Source organism: Lissotriton vulgaris, chromosome 2_2, assembly GCF_964263255.1.
Source record: "Lissotriton vulgaris chromosome 2_2, aLisVul1.2, whole genome shotgun sequence".
Classification (NCBI taxonomy): domain Eukaryota; kingdom Metazoa; phylum Chordata; class Amphibia; order Caudata; family Salamandridae; genus Lissotriton; species Lissotriton vulgaris.
Window position 1 is genome coordinate 116,448,729 of NC_141688.1, and position 17,343 is coordinate 116,466,071.

Consider the following 17,343-nt stretch of genomic DNA (forward strand, 5'->3'; position numbering starts at 1 on the left):
CGAGGATGAAGTCTTCAATCGCTGAAGTGCCTGAGGTGCCGAGAGTTCCAATTGGCGATCAGATTGTCGTGACCCGGGAGATACTCTGCAAAAACAATGATCTGCCGTTGCAGACAGAAATGCCAAAAATCCTTCGCAATTCCCGCTAGAAGTCTGGACCTCGTCCCCCCTAACTTGTTGACATACCGAACCGCTGAAATATTGTCCATGCGGAGGAGTATGCAACAATTCAACATATTCGGCACTAGACAACGAATCGCGAAAGACCCCGCCAGGAGCTCCAAGCAATTTATGTGGAGAGACAACTCCTCCTGTGACCAACGGCCTCCTGTCGAGACCTGACCGCACGGGGCTCCCCAACCCCACCGGCTGGCATCGGATTCCATCACTACATCCGGGAACGGACCAAAAAGGCCTCTCCCGTTCCAGGACTCCATGTGTTCCAACGACCACAACATCTCCCACCTCGCTTCCTCTGTCAGAGGAACAAGATCGGAATAGCGAAGTCCTTTCTGGAGATGCTTGATCTTGAGACATTGAAGAGCCCAGTAATGCAATGGGCATGGGAAAATCGCCTGAATTGAAGACGCCAGCAAACCGAGAATTCCGAGCCATGGACCTCAACGACACATTCTGTCTGGACAAGAGTAACCTCAACTCCCTCTTGACGGATCTGATCTTCTGATTGGGCAAGAGGTGCTGACAGGACGCCGAGTCGACCAGAAAACCCACAAATTCTATCGACTGGGATGGCAGGAAAAACGACTTCTGAGGATTTACCAGAAAACCCAGAGATTGCAAGAGGTCTATCGAACAAGTCAAATGAGTCCGCAATAGGGGAGGACATTGCGCCATAATGAGAATATCGTCGAGATAAACTATTAAACGAACACCTCAAGCTCGCAAGGACTCCACTACGAGACTTCTTAGAAGGAGGAGGATGTTCATGATCTGATGAAGAGGTGGAGGAGGAGGAATCGGTATCATCCTTGGAACGTTTCTCTGCAGAGCGAGCTGACATAGAAGAAACCCCAGAAGACTGAGAGGAGGCTAAGGTCTTAGCTAGCTTCGCAAAATCAGAATGGTGTGGATTTTTGGGCTATTTGGAACTGCGACCTGAAGAGGGAGGCAGCCAGCCCTGCTGTACAGCATATTCTGAAAGGTGACGTTTTAAATGGGCAATGGCGCGCACCAGCGCCTGATTAACGGAATGTTTGAACCCTTGGTCTAATGCGTCCACCAAATCCTGCTCCAGGGAACCTGAAGCTTCATCGTCGTCATAATAAAATTTGTCTTCCTCATAATAGTCACCCATGACCACACAAAGTGATGGAATTAAAGCCCACAAGAGGAAGGAAGAACTAATTGCAAGGAGCAATATCTGGGGGAGTGGAAAAACCCCTCAGCAAGCCAAAGCAAACAGGTTGACACCTGTCAAAAATGAACTTTAAGTGTGGAGGGAGGGCTTGCTGCTAAAAAGCCACTCTAGGCAAAGCCTATGCTGATTATACAGCCCTAGAGCGTTAATGGCACATATGGTGTAAGCTGGGGACTGCCAAAACGAGCTGTGGGCAAGAACTGAGAAAAACGCTGCTCCGGCGTGCGAGAGAGCCGTGTAAACACGGCAGATGCGGCTGCTCATGAAGGAAAGGCAAGAGAAGGCAGCGCGAGCTACACGCGCTTCTTCCCGATCCCCAAATATCCCACACTTCTAATGAAAGGTGAGGACGCGCAGCGCCCGCCCGAAGGAGGCGACACATGCGCTCCAAAGCATTAATACCGCAGAAGCACTACCGAATGAAAGCGCGACGCGCTGACCGCGACAAAAGAAGCGAGATAAGCACAGCGCATGAACAGAGCGCTAGGAACAAAGCGCAAGAAAGCAGGCACCAAGTAAGCAATATCACAAAAGTACAATATGAAAACAATGAGAAACGGGACTTAACTGGCTGCGGAGGATAAATGTTTCTCTATGGTTCCTTTTATAGTGTGCATACTCTATGGTTACTATGTAATACCCAGTGTATTCATGGGTATTGCAGTTGTATTTTTCTCTTCTTTACAGTGATTGGCTGCTGAGATTTTTCAGTAAAGAAAGGAGATAGCATAATCGGAGCCTCCGGTCCTGCCATAGAATAACGTGTGCTCGGTTTCCATAGTGGTGAGATGCAAAGCATCAACAGGTGCCTCTTAGCGCTCCCCGGAAGCCGGACTGCTGCACCCCCACACAGCCCTCTGCTTGTCCCGGTCCAGGACAGAGAGAGGGCTCCCTGCCTCCCTTGTGTATGATAACTGTATAATTCACTACCAGAAGTCCGTAGGGCTAAATGAATTTTTCTAAAACAGCAATCCAGGAGTACTTAAGGATACAACACTTGGTTGTCGCCTTTCATGCTCGGTAATTTGCATTATCTCAATTTTCGTTCCGGCTGTTACTGAACTGTACAGAGTTTGACAATATTTAAGTCCACCAATTTTTTCCGAACACTTTCTATTCTGTTTGACATTGTTTGACATTGTGTGCAGTATGACTTATTGAAAGAAACAACAAGAACATCCTGCCGCCCGTGCTCTTGTTCTGTAGAAGATAGATTTTTACAAATGACTTTCTCCCGGCTCACTGATAAGACCCCCTACACATTTCCAGGACATATTGTTTTCCTGCGTCATTAGGGAGTCTGTCAAGAAACTAGAAGTTACAAACCAGGGCAGAGCGCGTGCATCAACACTATCTGCTATCACACTACCATCCAAACACAAAGCGGATGCAGATCACTTTTACCGGAAGTACTTCTTATTCAGCAGCGCGTGCCATCTCCGCACCCGAGAGCATCATTGTTCCTCAGCATGACCCTGGAAGGGCGGGCCAGACGCAGGCACCTTGTCTGAGACCAGCAGAAGGGAGTCATTCATCAAAAATAAATTAGGATAATGTGGCCAATATTATTCTATGAGGCCTCTGCCCACTTCGCCCACTTCCATTAATGGTACGGTCCACTTCAACTTATGTTAGACATTTTCTCTTTTGATTCTAATTATGTTAGCAATTTTCTCTTTTGGACATCTGTTAAACACATTTGAAATGCTGTATCTTATCTTGATTTTGAATATGTTATTTATAACCATCTGGTTGGTTTAACTTTTGTATCACATTTGTCTTTTGTTACCCATGTGGTTATAAGTTATACATTGTATTCTGTATGCACTTTATTGTTTGTTTGTCCATGAGCAAAAATATTAAATCAATATATATATTTATCAAGGCTTTTGGTAGCCGAAACGCGTCATGGCAGACTGGTGTTGGGCAAAATAAAATTCTGAACACCAAAGAAACGGGTCTCGTCTCCTCCTTACTGTTTGGCTGCATGCTGACTCAATAGGACGACACATACCGCATATATATATATATATATATATATATATATATATATATATATATATATATATATTACACCACACAGAATTTGGCTAGCTTAAGCCGCTTGCAACGGCGGGCTCCCGGCGGAATCGCCACTTCCTCGTTATTATACCTTTCCCTGGTATACCACGATTTTCATCAAAAAACCAGTGCCGAGGCCCAAATGGTGCTTGATGTTAGTATTTATTTGGCTCACGAAAAAAACAACCCAACGCGTTTCGAAGCCAAGCTTCTTGCTCACGGGTAACATTGCTTAAAGCGGCCATTCTATTTAAAGTGACATGATACAAAATAACGTGCACGTGTTTGCAAGGGCATGAAAGAAATACTTTGCTACAATGTTTTCTCTTTTCACTTTGTGACAATTACAAAACGTGATTTAACAAATAATAGAGAAACACGTTCAAATAATAAAGATTGTCCTTGATGGCATTTTTACACCAGTTCGTATGCGTGTGTAAACCCAAGTGGGTAATGATTTCAGCCAAAAGGCTCCAATTTCGTGATACCTCACAGTAAGCCATAAAGTCAATCCACAAAATAATTTTCAGTCAAGTTGACGTTGTTTCTCAAATCATAGTCATTAATCAGACTGTGTGCTACCCAAGTGGGTGATTTCTAAGCAGTCACGTTTCAAGACGACATCTGTAAATAAAGAAAAACACGAATATATGCAATAATTTTAAAAAAAGTCCTTGCACCAAAGTGAATTTAAAACATTCATAGACTTCAAGAATGGAAAATGATGGAGAACAGTGAACAGCTATTAATACATTTTCAAGTTTGCAAATGAACAGCCAATTCTTCCCCCAAATTGTGCCCATTCGGATGTGTGGTGTTATATCTTATGATGTAACGGTACTCGAGTTTTCGCAGAGCCAACAACCTGTTACCACCCCTTTCTTTCTTTTCCACACAGTCAATCACCGTGAATCTCAGCAGATCAGGATTTTGGTTATGTACAGAGGCAAAATGCCTGGCCACCGGATACTGTGGATTGACATTCTTAATGGCCCTCATGTGTTCCAATACCCTCAATTTGGCTTTTTTTGTGGTCATCCCTATATAACATTTGTTACAGGGACACTGTAACGCGTATACCGCGAATTCAGTGTTGCACCCCAGTTGTTTCGTGATTTTGTGTTCTTCTTGGTCTTGGGAGATTTTTACGCTTTTACATTTATAGCTGTGTTTGCAAGCCTTGCAATTTCTGCACGGAAAAAATCCAGCAGTTTGCAAGTTCTTAGTTTTTTCCTTTATTAAGGCATTGCTTAGAGTGTCTTTGAGCGACTTTGCCTTTTTAAAGGTAACTGCAGGACGGTCACTGATTACTTCTTTTATGTCATCATCGAGTTTTAGGACATCCCAATATTTCAGCAAGTGGTGAAGAACATCTCCCACTTTTCTGACCACGTGGTCCTCTGGGTCCGCTTCATCGATGATATTTTTTGTGTGTGGAAGGGTAGTTTGGAGGAGGCCGAAGAATTTGAAAACATCTTGAATAATAACTCGTTGAATCTTAAATTTACCAGCAATATGCACAAAAGTCACCTAGAATTCCTGGACGTTCACTTGGCTGTTGTGGGTGGAGTGTTAACCAGTTCTCTCTTTCGCAAGCCTACGGCTGGCAACAGCTTACTGCATGCTGAAAGTTGTCATCCACCAAACTTGAAACGCAGTATCCCTTTTGGTGAACTTATCAGGGCTAAACGAAATTGCAGCATGCAGGAGTCATATGAAACTGAGAAGAGAGTGATGTGTAAAAGATTTTGTGAAAGGGGTTACAGTAAACATGTCATTAAGCAAGCTGAAGCTAAGGTTGAACTCATGGAAAGGAAAAATTTACTGGTTCCCAAGGCTCGCACGAATTCTGACCAGATCAGATTCATTACTAGCTTTGATAGTCAATCATGGAGAGTCAGGAAAAGTCTTGAGAAATATTGGGATGTCCTAAAACTCGATGATGACATAAAAGAAGTAATCAGTGACCGTCCTGCAGTTACCTTTAAAAAGGCAAAGTCGCTCAAAGACACTCTAAGCAATGCCTTAATAAAGGAAAAAACTAAGAACTTGCAAACTGCTGGATTTTTTCCGTGCAGAAATTGCAAGGCTTGCAAACACAGCTATAAATGTAAAAGCGTAAAAATCTCCCAAGACCAAGAAGAACACAAAATCACGAAACAACTGGGGTGCAACACTGAATTCGCGGTATACGCGTTACAGTGTCCCTGTAACAAATGTTATATAGGGATGACCACAAAAAAAGCCAAATTGAGGGTATTGGAACACATGAGGGCCATTAAGAATGTCAATCCACAGTATCCGGTGGCCAGGCATTTTGCCTCTGTACATAACCAAAATCCTGATCTGCTGAGATTCACGGTGATTGACTGTGTGGAAAAGAAAGAAAGGGGTGGTAACAGGTTGTTGGCTCTGCGAAAACTCGAGTCCCGTTACATCATAAGATATAACACCACACATCCGAATGGGCACAATTTGGGGGAAGAATTGGCTGTTCATTTGCAAACTTGAAAATGTATTAATAGCTGTTCACTGTTCTCCATCATTTTCCATTCTTGAAGTCTATGAATGTTTTAAATTCACTTTGGTGCAAGGACTTTTTTTAAAATTATTGCATATATTCGTGTTTTTCTTTATTTACAGATGTCGTCTTGAAACGTGACTGCTTAGAAATCACCCACTTGGGTAGCACACAGTCTGATTAATGACTATGATTTGAGAAACAACGTCAACTTGACTGAAAATTATTTTGTGGATTGACTTTATGGCTTACTGTGAGGTATCACGAAATTGGAGCCTTTTGGCTGAAATCATTACCCACTTGGGTTTACACACGCATACGAACTGGTGTAAAAATGCCATCAAGGACAATCTTTATTATTTGAACGTGTTTCTCTATTATTTGTTAAATCACGTTTTGTAATTGTCACAAAGTGAAAAGAGAAAACATTGTAGCAAAGTATTTCTTTCATGTCCTTGCAAACACGTGCACGTTATTTTGTATCATGTCACTTTAAATAGAATGGCCGCTTTAAGCAATGTTACCCGTGAGCAAGAAGCTTGGCCTCGAAACGCGTTGGGTTGTTTTTTTCGTGAGCCAAATAAATACTAACATCAAGCACCATTTGGGCCTCGGCACTGGTTTTTTGATGAAAATCGTGGTATACCAGGGAAAGGTATAATATATATATATATATATATATATATTTACAAATCATACATATCAGATCTTTTGCAATAAAAGAATATATTTTGGAATAATAATTACCTTTCTGGTCACACATTGTTATTGTATAGTATAGGTCCACCTTTTTAACAGTTTCCTAAATGTCTATTTGCAAATATTGCTTTTTCACCCTGATTTAGGAAACTCATTCAGGGGTACCCCTCTTTTTTACATATGCGGTCCACTTCTACCCCTGCTGCTGCCGACTGCTTGCAAGGGGAGTACTCAAAGCCTTCTTTGTTCTCACTGCCCCTCTGGCAAGTTGTTGGGTTGTTATGAGATACCAGAGGGCTTTAATAATTAGTTTAGTGCCTTAAATGTTGTGCTGCTAGTAACCACTTTGTCTTTCTAATTAATATGGACAAGAAAATCGGTAATGTGTCTGGCCAGGTAACCTATGTAAAATCTAGCATACTTGATGCTTGAAGGCTGATCAACTTTTAAAATAATGGACTGCAATAGGTGTCCTGCAAGTGAGCAAACTCACCTTCCTGAAGCGGTGCCATCAAATAGATTATATAAGGTAAGAGTGGCTGTGCACAAAGTTGTCAGATATAATATCAGCTTGTTCCTTGAACAATATAGATAAACACACATGAGCGAGCGCGTTGACTCCTGAAATAACTTGCTGACACATTCTACATCAACAGTAAGAACTTTTTACCCAATAAGTTTTAAGATATTACACAACCATCTACTTTGATCAGCTGTCACTCACCTTTGAGATCCTGTCTTGATGAAGACCCCAGCACCAAGCAATTAGACATGTCAGCCTTAGGGTGATCTTCCCCCACATTTTTTGCCTCCCTCCTCCACTTTTTCCCACCTCGTTTTGTTTGGGCTTTGGACTCTGCACACTTTACCACAGCTAACCAGTGCTAAAGTGTGTGTTCTCTCTCATTTAAACATGGTAAAATGTGCTTACATGTACTTGGCACATTTAATTTACTTATACGTCCCTAATAAAGGGGTAATACATGTGCCAAGAACCTGTACATTAATTGCTACTAGTGGACCAGCAGCACGAATTGTGTCACCCACTTAAATAGCCCTTTTCAAACGTGTCTCATGCCTGCTATTACAATTTGTGTGTGCAGTTAAGCACAGGTTAATTTGGGGATTGCTTGTGCCTTCACCTTGACAAACATTGTTCCTGCTGCTTGAGTAGGGTTTCACTCCGTCAACCAGTAACCCAATTTCCAATGCAAGCTATACAAGTGGTCAAAACAGATTCCCTATTTTGTACCAGTTATGTTATGTTATGTTATGTTATGTTAGTGCTATTTGTATTGCGCACGGCTGCTCCAGCGAAGGAGCGTCCCGGCGCACCGACAAGGTGGCGAACACAACACAACTGGGGAACAGAAATAATTATTAAGAAAATGGGGAGTGAAGGATTTAACAAAGCTCAGAAAATAAATGAGTTTTAGCGGCCTTGCGGAAGGAGAGCAGGTCACCAAAGGTCCGGAGTTTCAACGGGAGAGCGTTCCAGAGTGCGGCTGCCCGCACCTTAAAAGAGCGACCCCCCACCCGACTGAGTTTGAACCGAGGGGCTACCGCTAATTCTTGGTCTAGCGAGCGCAGAGTGCGGCCCGGGATGTAAGGGCGCAAGAGTTGGTGCAGTAAGGGAGGTGATAGGCCTTTCAGAATTTTGAAGGAAAGGCACAAAACTTTAAAGTGGATCCGCTGCCTAACGGGTAACCAATGCAAGGCTCGCAAAGATGGACCGGCCGAGCAAAACCTAGGAAGACCTACGATCGCTCTGGCCGCAGCGTTCTGCACTCTTTGAAGTCGGGTTAACTCAGCCTGGTTTAATCCTATAAAAAGGGAGCTGGCATAGTCCAACCGCGCCAAAACCGTTGCTTGCACCACCAATTGACGAGTTGCGGCATCGAAGTATTTAAGGGCAGGGCGCAGATTGCGCAGGATGCCGAAGCAGCAAGCCGCCGTCCTTTTGGTGTGGCCAACGAAGTTGAGGGAAGGGTCCAGCCAAACACCAAGGTTTTTGATCTCCGCAACCGGAGTGGGGGTCGGCCCCAGCTCAGAGGGCCACCAAGTATCTCCCCATAGGTCCGTCCGCTTCCCGAAGATCATCACCTCCGTTTTTTTGGCGTTTAGTTGGAGACAGTTGGACGTCATCCAACCAGCCACCGCCCTGAGTCCTTCTCTGAATCTTGGGGCATCCACCCCAGAGTCCCCGCTGATCGTGACCGCTAGCTGGGTTTCATCTGCATACGACACCATGGTCATACCACAGAGCTTCACAACCTCAGCCAGCGGCCTCACGTAGATGTTAAACAACGTGGGGCTCAGTGAGGAACCCTGTGGGACCCCAAGAGACAGAGGATGACATTTGGATTGGTAGGGCGGGGACGCCACGCAGAAGAAACGATCCCTGAGAAACGAACGGAACCACTGGTGTGCAGTGCCGATCACCCCTATGGTGGCACAATTGTGATTATTCTGCAAATACATATAATACCTTCATTTCAGGCATTTGTACACATGTTCCAAGCAATTATTTAGCCTAGTATCAGAGAGCCACGGCCCATGTAGGTAAGAGCAGTGGGGCTGGGAGGGGGGCGGGGGGGGGGGGGAGGGGGATTTCGACATGCAATGAGAAAAATTAATTACTTATTTGTTTCCCTCGTGGTCATCTGATGAATCCCCCCTGACCTGCCCCACCCCTCTTACCTGCATGGGTCATGGCTTCTATCAGACAAACATTTGGCATTGAACCCATCTCCAAATGTATGTCATCTGGCCCATCTGTATGATGGCTCTGCTTTCAATGTTACATCAAACAAGCATCAACAGTGTGCTCAGGGTAATCACAAGTCCAAATGTGTGCACGCCAGATAGCGCAGCAACCTGGTGATCCTGGTCTCATCCAAGTGTTCCCTGGTCTTAAAAATCAATATTATAAAACTATGGAAATGACATTATTTTAACATTAGGAACTCTTTTGAGTGTTTTAAGCACATTCGAAGCACTGGTAGGCGACCAAGCAATGTTATGAACAAATGAAAGGTGTAGGGAGAAGAGGGGAGAGAGCAGAAAGTGTCTAAAACTATATGAGGGCCAACAAATGGGTATTCACATTTAATGAGAACAAGTGTACCCATCACAAGTATAAAAACAAGACATGGTATATTGAATCCTGTGATGGGAGTCAGCATGAAGGTAGATCTATGTGATTCCTCGTCTTCACCAGGCACGGCACATAATATTTACACGCCACAAGTCTTCGGGCCATCGGAGGGGTGTACCCATTGCGGAGACAGACTGATCTTAAACCAAAGGTACACTCACATTTAAATAGGGCTGGCGAACCATTATATTGATGAAAACAGTACACCGTTGGCAATATATAAGTTAGGCCCAAAATGGAAATTAGACCCTAAGACACCGGACATGGTTCTACTTTTTTGAATGGAAGACTCAAACATCTTAGTCACCTAAATGATAACACCAGGAGGATTATGTCTGTGTAGTAGTTGTAAATGAATTATTTAATGCTACAAGTGTCATGATCACAGTCCTCAGATGGGAAGATGATTGTAGTCATTAAAGTTCCTGTCCTCAAATGTTGCATAGTCTGGGCAGATAGCCACCATCCTCCCATCCTCTCCTTAAGATTCAGAGAATTCTCCTCATGAGGGATTCGATGCTACACTGCCACCCTCTGAAATATCATCTGGTGCCACCAGGGGACAGACTGTGGGGGAACAAACTGCTATCCTATTTTAGATTTCTTTTAGTTGCTTAATATAAAGACAGCAATAGTGTCTACTGCGCTTCGATCTAAATGCTGATGGTAATCTTGTACCATAGGCTCAAGGTACTGGTTTTCGCCTTTGCTTTCATTGATTGCAATTGAGTTTAGTTTGCTGATAGTCAGACGTCTTCATCTAGAGGGGTTTACGTTGAATGACTGATAATTAGTTTACTTTCTGGGTGACTCAACACGTCCCACTATTTAATAGTAATAACAGTAATGCTTCTAATCTGGAAATCATATTGTATCCATGGTGGATAAGCCTTTGCTCAGGGGCACAGCGTTTTCTTAGTTGTTTGCCTTAGTCCCTAAGTGCTACATCAATCTCATGATTTCGATGGTCCTTGAGGTTCTCTGTGTGCAATCTTTGTCGCGTCACTACTGATGTTGGAAGCTTCGATCCTATGATATGCCTAAATGCTCTTTATCTGTTCTCAGTTGGTTATCATTTAATAGTGCAACATTTCCATTTGTATTCTCAGATCCTAAGGGTACACTCACTTTATTACCAAAAGCGAGCCATCGCCACATCTGTGACAGGGAAAATATTCTCTCTGCCACTGAAGTTGAAAACAGTGAAGTTCTGTGTGGGAAATTCGACAACCAGAAAAGGTATGGGAAGAATTATTTAATGTATGAATGTATTACCAGAGAAGGAAGCACTGAAACGATTTTCATGGTTTTTACAGACCGCGACCTCCAGGCTTGCTACTTCCTTGAAGATCTCCTGTCCCAGTACAGCTTACCAGTGACCATTGTTTCTTCAACTGACCTATCATTTAAGGAAAAAAAGAGCTCAAAATCTACTGAAAACATTCTCGATGTCCTCACTGTTTCCGAAACCTACGAGGAGCATTTTATTCTTGGACATTCAATAGAAAAAGGTAAATGTAAAAACCTTAGGACAAATAATATTGATAGCGATGCTGACGAAATTGGTGTTAATTTATCATGTATGAGATTCTGATTAATGCAAGAAAGATGAAAACCCTTATTAAGAAGACAGCAATGCTGAAATAATATTTATTTTTTCCCTCCAGATGTATCTTTGGATGTACGGACCCTTTTTTTAACTTCTTGAACTCCTTCTGCCTTATGTTTTTATGTTATAATCTGAACGCTGCCTGCTGTTCAGACCCTGCAGCCAACGATTGGGCTAAATATTACCCTTTCAGAAGGCAGTTGGGTCTTGCAAATCCTCTTTCTAGTTCCTTTTCCAAAAATAGAAAGAGGACTTTCAGGACTCCATCCTTTATACTCCTCTCTGGTACCAAATGCAGTGAGGCACATGCTTTGGCATAGAGTGTTCCATAAAAATGGCAATTCCCCATCCCAGCTGTTGAGAACTGAATTTAATAACCTTACAAAGCTGTGTGTCATGTTTGCTACTTGATTAGTTTACGTTTATTCATTATTGATTCATCATTCTGGTTTATACAATGAAATATTGGCCATGCTTAAATACTGATATCAAGTATTAATGTTGATAACAGCTATTATTACTGACAAAGCAAATGGTGTCATTTGTCTGCAGGCTAAAATATGCAGTTTTACCAAATACACAATAATGTGTTTACATTGCAGCCTTTGGAATCAGAGGGTGTTGCATTGCACAGTAAAAGGTAGTCCAGAAGTGGGTGAAGTTCTGGCCAGCCAAGCCTGTATTCGTGCATAATACTTAGGGCCCCATTAGGAAGGCGTGCGGATCCCCCCGCCAGGCCGGCAGTAGCCTCCGCCGCCTGGCGGGGGCTATCCGCCCGCCATCCATGCCGTAATGACCCCCGCCATATTACAATGGTTAGGGGGTCCGCGGCGGACGGAAAGACTGTACGACGCTTTTCTGCCCGGGCGACATGTTGACCGGGCGGAAAAGGGTTCTATATGGTGGCGGTGTCTTTCAGACATTGCCAGCCATATTAGAATGTGCTATTGTGAATGTCTTTGGAAAGGCATGCAGAGTCTGCTTTGGGGGCCCCATGCGGGCCCCCATAGATTCCGGGGATGTGGCCCTGGCTTTCAAAGAACAACGTGGCAGGCACTGCGCGGTGTCTGTCAGGTTGTGCTTTGAACAACATGCATTTTTAGCACTGCTGCAATGTTAAAAATACGGGATGCGCCCGCCACTGTGGCGGGCGCATCCTAATTGTCCCCATGGGACCCCTGCCCTTATGGTGGGCGGTCCCTTTCACCGTGTGGATGGCAGGCGGACAAAGTCCGCCCGCCATCCTAATGGGGCCCTTAGCTGGAATTGGCATTAGAAACTCGAGACATGGCATTCTTTTCCTCACAAGGCTGTTGGGTCTTAGTCTTGGATGTCCGTCCTGTTTATGACTTTTGAAACTGTTGTTTTCACCCAGAAATGCCAGTGACCTTAACTGGGGCTGATTTACGAAGGAAGGTGTAAATGTTCGGCGTTGTCTGATGTACTTTTTCATAATTAATAAAACAAGTTTGATCGCACGCCTGGAAAGCCACGTCAGTCCCATATTTCCAGGCCCACTGCTCCATCTGTCATCGAACTTCTTTTAGGCTGTCTACTCTCCCTCTACATACTTGTACATAGCATACAAGTTTGCATAACGGGAAGGGAAGCTTATTGGGCAAAAGCACTTCGTTTTTTTTTTTTCTCCACTGGAAGAAAATGTCCCTGTGGGGACAGCGCTTCAACATCTGGGGACCATCTGCGTCCTTCAACTCCTAGAAGGGGAGTTGCTCCTGCCTTAAATGGAGTTAATGTCCAGTATGGTCAATGGGCTGGGTTTCATTTTCTTTAGTGCTCACAAATGTGCATTTTTGTGGTTGTTCACAAACTTCCCATGCTAAACAAGTGTTGTGAAGCCCAATTCTCACTCTTTAAATTTATCTATGCACTATGGCAAAGCAATTCACAGTAGGAAAACAATTTACCACTGTAAAAATCATTTTGTGAATTCTGTGTGGATCCATTTTGATTGCCAGGGTTTACCATGGCACAAGATGAGGGTGAGAATAGTTTCGACAGACAGTGGAAGTGTTCTGCCTGTATTCTTGTTACTTGAGGTTGGAAGCTAAAGATCAGGCTACCTTTCGAAGTTCCATGAAGACTTTGTTAGCAAGGGGCTGCAAATTAGTTCTTACCGAGTCCTGCCTTTGGTGGACAGTAGGGGAAGGTGGCACTATAGTTTCTGCTGTTCAAGGTGAGGAATTCTTTCAGTCAGGCCTGTCCTTCTGTCCTTCCCTAATTGCTGCTCTAGGAACATTGATAACAGCCAGGTGCCGAGATCTCACACTCATTGTGACTGTGTTGTGGGTACTGCTGCTTGTAGCCGACCACAGTGTTACCTGTTCTGAGAAGTATCACTTTATGTAAAGGCTGTGCCTAGAGGGCAGCCTGAGAAGGACCAAACCAAACCATGCAATCGCCGTGCCGTTGACAGCACTGTTTTTAATACAGAACAGGTTTTCTCTTCTGAACATGAGGAAGTGCTACAAAGAGAGCCTAAAGATAAGAATGAGAAAGTGTTGCAGGACTCTGAACCAGTGAACAAGCACATGTGGGTAATAAACACCAGCAAAATATTTTAGGAAAGAAGAAAAAATCACTGAGGGCACACAAGGACAAGACGATGCTCAGGGCATGAATTACTAGCCTTCCACTAAAGGTTTCTATTGCCCCCCTAGACTTGCCTCATAATGTGTGCGTTTAACAGGAACAAAAGGCCCTATTAATACATTCTAAAAAGCTAAATCCTGCTTCTGTTCTGACCAGAGCGGCCTTCTTCCTTGTCCACGGGCTAGCAGCCTTTTTCATCCATTTAGGGATGATAATAGATAATGTAGATTTTTCTAGTATTCATGACGGAAAATCTTAATTTTATTAAAGACACGGAGGCGAGTATTATGCTTTCTTATCTTGCTTTATTACACACAGCAGCCAAGATAAGTAAAAAACTACAGTTCCCAGAGGGCCAGGGGACAAACTGGGCCATGGGACTGAAAAAACGTGAGAATACATTAGCCAATCACAATGAACCTATCAGATAAAGACCCTAACTGACTGCGCAGCTTCCTCTTTTCGCTGGCGAGCAGATCAAGTATAGTCATTAAACAAAGGGAAAATGAATAAAATTAAGGATATAGCCAAAGTCCAGGAATATAAGTCTTGCATCAGGGGAATCCAAGGAGAAGACCAAACAGGCGTCCAGGAGGAGGATCCGGGAGCATTGGAATCGAAGCACTTGCAGGAGAAGATCGAAGAAGGTGCAGGGTAGATCTTCTAAGATGAAGCCGGTGGCAAGGCTGGATTCGCTGTAGGGAGGGAGAACAAAAGTTAAGAAATGTTGCGGCGGGATAATACTCGCCTCCGTGTCTTTAATAAAATTAAGATTTTCCGTCATGAATACTAGAAAAATCTACATTTTATGGCAAGACCGGAGGCTCCTATTATGCTTGTTTAAAGCATATTAACAATATCAGAAGCCACAGTATGAACAGGTTTACAATAGAACATGCGAAATATGCTGTCATTTGACCAGTCTGCTGATCTCAGAATGTCTTCCAGGCGAGAGCCAGACCAAAAGGCTGTAGAAGCCATGGCTCCCCTGGCCGAATGAGCCCCGAAAACGGAGACGTCAATTCCGGCAAGAGACATGACCCAACGGACCCAACGGGCCAGAGTGGGAGAAGAGACAGGAAGATGGGGTTTAATAAAAGAAATAAGGAGTTGAGAATGAGAGGGCGTTCTGAGATCAGCAGTTCGGTGTTCGTACACTTTTAAACATTGTCCCACACACAGTTTGGGATGAGCTGGAAAATAAGGATAAAACACTGAATCCAAATTAGTCTTAGTACGTCTGCGTATCTGAAACAGCACACCTGAAGGAGAATATTGGCGAGCAGAAACATCTAGAGCCTTAACATCAGAAACTCTTTTAATGGAAACTAGACACAGTAACATAGTGAGTTTAGCAGATAGCATCTTTAGTGAAAGAACAGCATTGTCTGGCCAATCATTAAACAATTTAAATATCACTGTAACATCCCATAAAGAGGTATACTTAGCCAACGGAGGTTTCGCACAACGGACACCCTTGAGTAGACGACAAATCATAGGGTGAGCACCAACTGGTTTGCCATCGATTTGGGAATGGTATAGGGAGATGGCAGAGCGATAGAGATTGATGGTGCGGTAAGCCTTACCGGCACTGGCTTGTGAACCAAGGAAATTAATTATGAAATACAGAGAGGCTGAAATGGGATCGAGGTCCCTTTCCAAACACCAGCTTGTCCAAAGAGACCAGGCGGATCTGTATGCTTTGGATGTTCCCGGAGCCCAAGCTTGGTTGATGAAGAACGAAGCCTCTTGTGAAATGAGGACGTCAGAAGGGGAAGGCCGGAAACTTTCCAGGCCGAGAGCTGCAGGGAGGAATCGAGCATGAGATTGTGTTGTTCGCCCTGAGGATTGAGAAGTAGGTCTCCGAAAGAGGGAAGAAGGACCGGGAAGTCCACTGCCATCTCGAGAAGAGTCGGAAACCAAACCTGGGCTTGCCAGAAGGGGGCAATTAGAACCAGGGACGAGGACTGGCGGCGAGCCTGAGAAAGAACCCTGTTGATCATCAGAAAAGGAGGGAAGGCATAATGAAGATGACGAGACCAATCCTGCAGGAAAGCGTCTGTCGCCAAGGCCAGGGGATCCGGGCGCCAACTGTAAAACCGGGGCAATTGGGAATTGAGACGGGAAGCAAAAAGATCGATAGAGAAAGGGCCCCAAAGATGGGAAAGAGAGAGGAAAACGGATGGACAAAGCTTCCAATCGCTGGAATCTCGAAGAAATCTCGAGTGCCAATCCGCCACGCTGTTGAGATCTCCAGGGAGATACTCGGCAGTCAGAGAGAGATGATGGGCGAGGCAAAATTCCCATAGACTCTTTGCCAAGTCCGCCAGGGGTTTGGACCGTGTTCCGCCAAGATGGTTGATGTAGCGGACCGCAGAAACATTGTCCATGCGGAGGAGAATAGAACAGTGAATCCTGTTTTTGGAAAGGCTTTTGATCGCAAAGGAACCTGCAAGCATCTCTAAACAGTTGATGTGCAACTTTGACTCCTCTGCGGACCATGAACCTCCAGTCGAGATTGGTCCACACCGGGCGCCCCAGCCCGACAGGCTTGCATCTGATTCTAAGACTAGATCTGGGGCCGTGGCGAAGATAGTGCGCCCGTTCCACGCATCTAAATGGTCTATCCACCATTGAAGCTCGGTGCGGGACTCTGGGTCTAGTGCCACGAGATCTGAATATGCAAGGCCTTGACGAAGATGACGGATTTTTAGGCGCTGAAGAGCACGATAATGGAGAGGGCCTGGAAAGATGGCCTGAATGGAAGAAGAGAGAAGGCCGACAATCCGTGCCAGAGATCGGAGGGACAAAAGAGAGGACTGAAGAACAGATAGGATCTCCGCTTTGATCTTGGAAACCTTGGAAAGGGGGAGGCGAAGGGACGCTGCAGCAGAGTCCACCAGGAATCCCAAGAACTCCATGTTCTGAGAAGGAGTCAAAGACGACTTGTCTTTGTTGATGAGAAAACCCAGATCTAGGAGAAGGGACTGAGTCAAAAGAAGGTCGGAAAGGAGAGACTGTTTGTCCGAATTCATGAGAAGGATATCGTCCAGGTAAATAATTAGCCTTATGCCAAGAGATCGAAGATAGGCGACCACTGGTTTCAAAAGCTTTGTGAAACACCAGGGCGCGGATGATAGGCCAAAGGGAAGAGAGGTGAAACAATAGTTGATACCTGACCACTGGAATTGAAGAAATTTCCAGTGAGAGTGATGGATGGGGACCGTGAGGTATGCGTCTTGAAGGTCCAGACGGATCATCCAATCGTTGGGACGAAGAGTGTCCCTCAAATGTAAAATGGTCTCCAT

At 44.4% G+C, this 17,343-nt stretch overlaps 1 protein-coding gene across 1 annotated transcript in view; it reads left to right on the top strand.

The window, feature by feature from the left end:
• The window catches only part of LOC147729122 (uncharacterized), a 172,834-nt gene that overhangs the window by 84,997 nt on the left and 70,494 nt on the right, over nt 1–17,343 (top strand). Inside the window, exons 2-3 of the mRNA XM_086959869.1 lie at nt 10,926–11,055; nt 11,133–11,327. Coding sequence (XP_086815995.1) covers nt 10,926–11,055; nt 11,133–11,327 — 325 coding nt within the window. The remainder of the gene's footprint in view (nt 1–10,925; nt 11,056–11,132; nt 11,328–17,343) is intronic.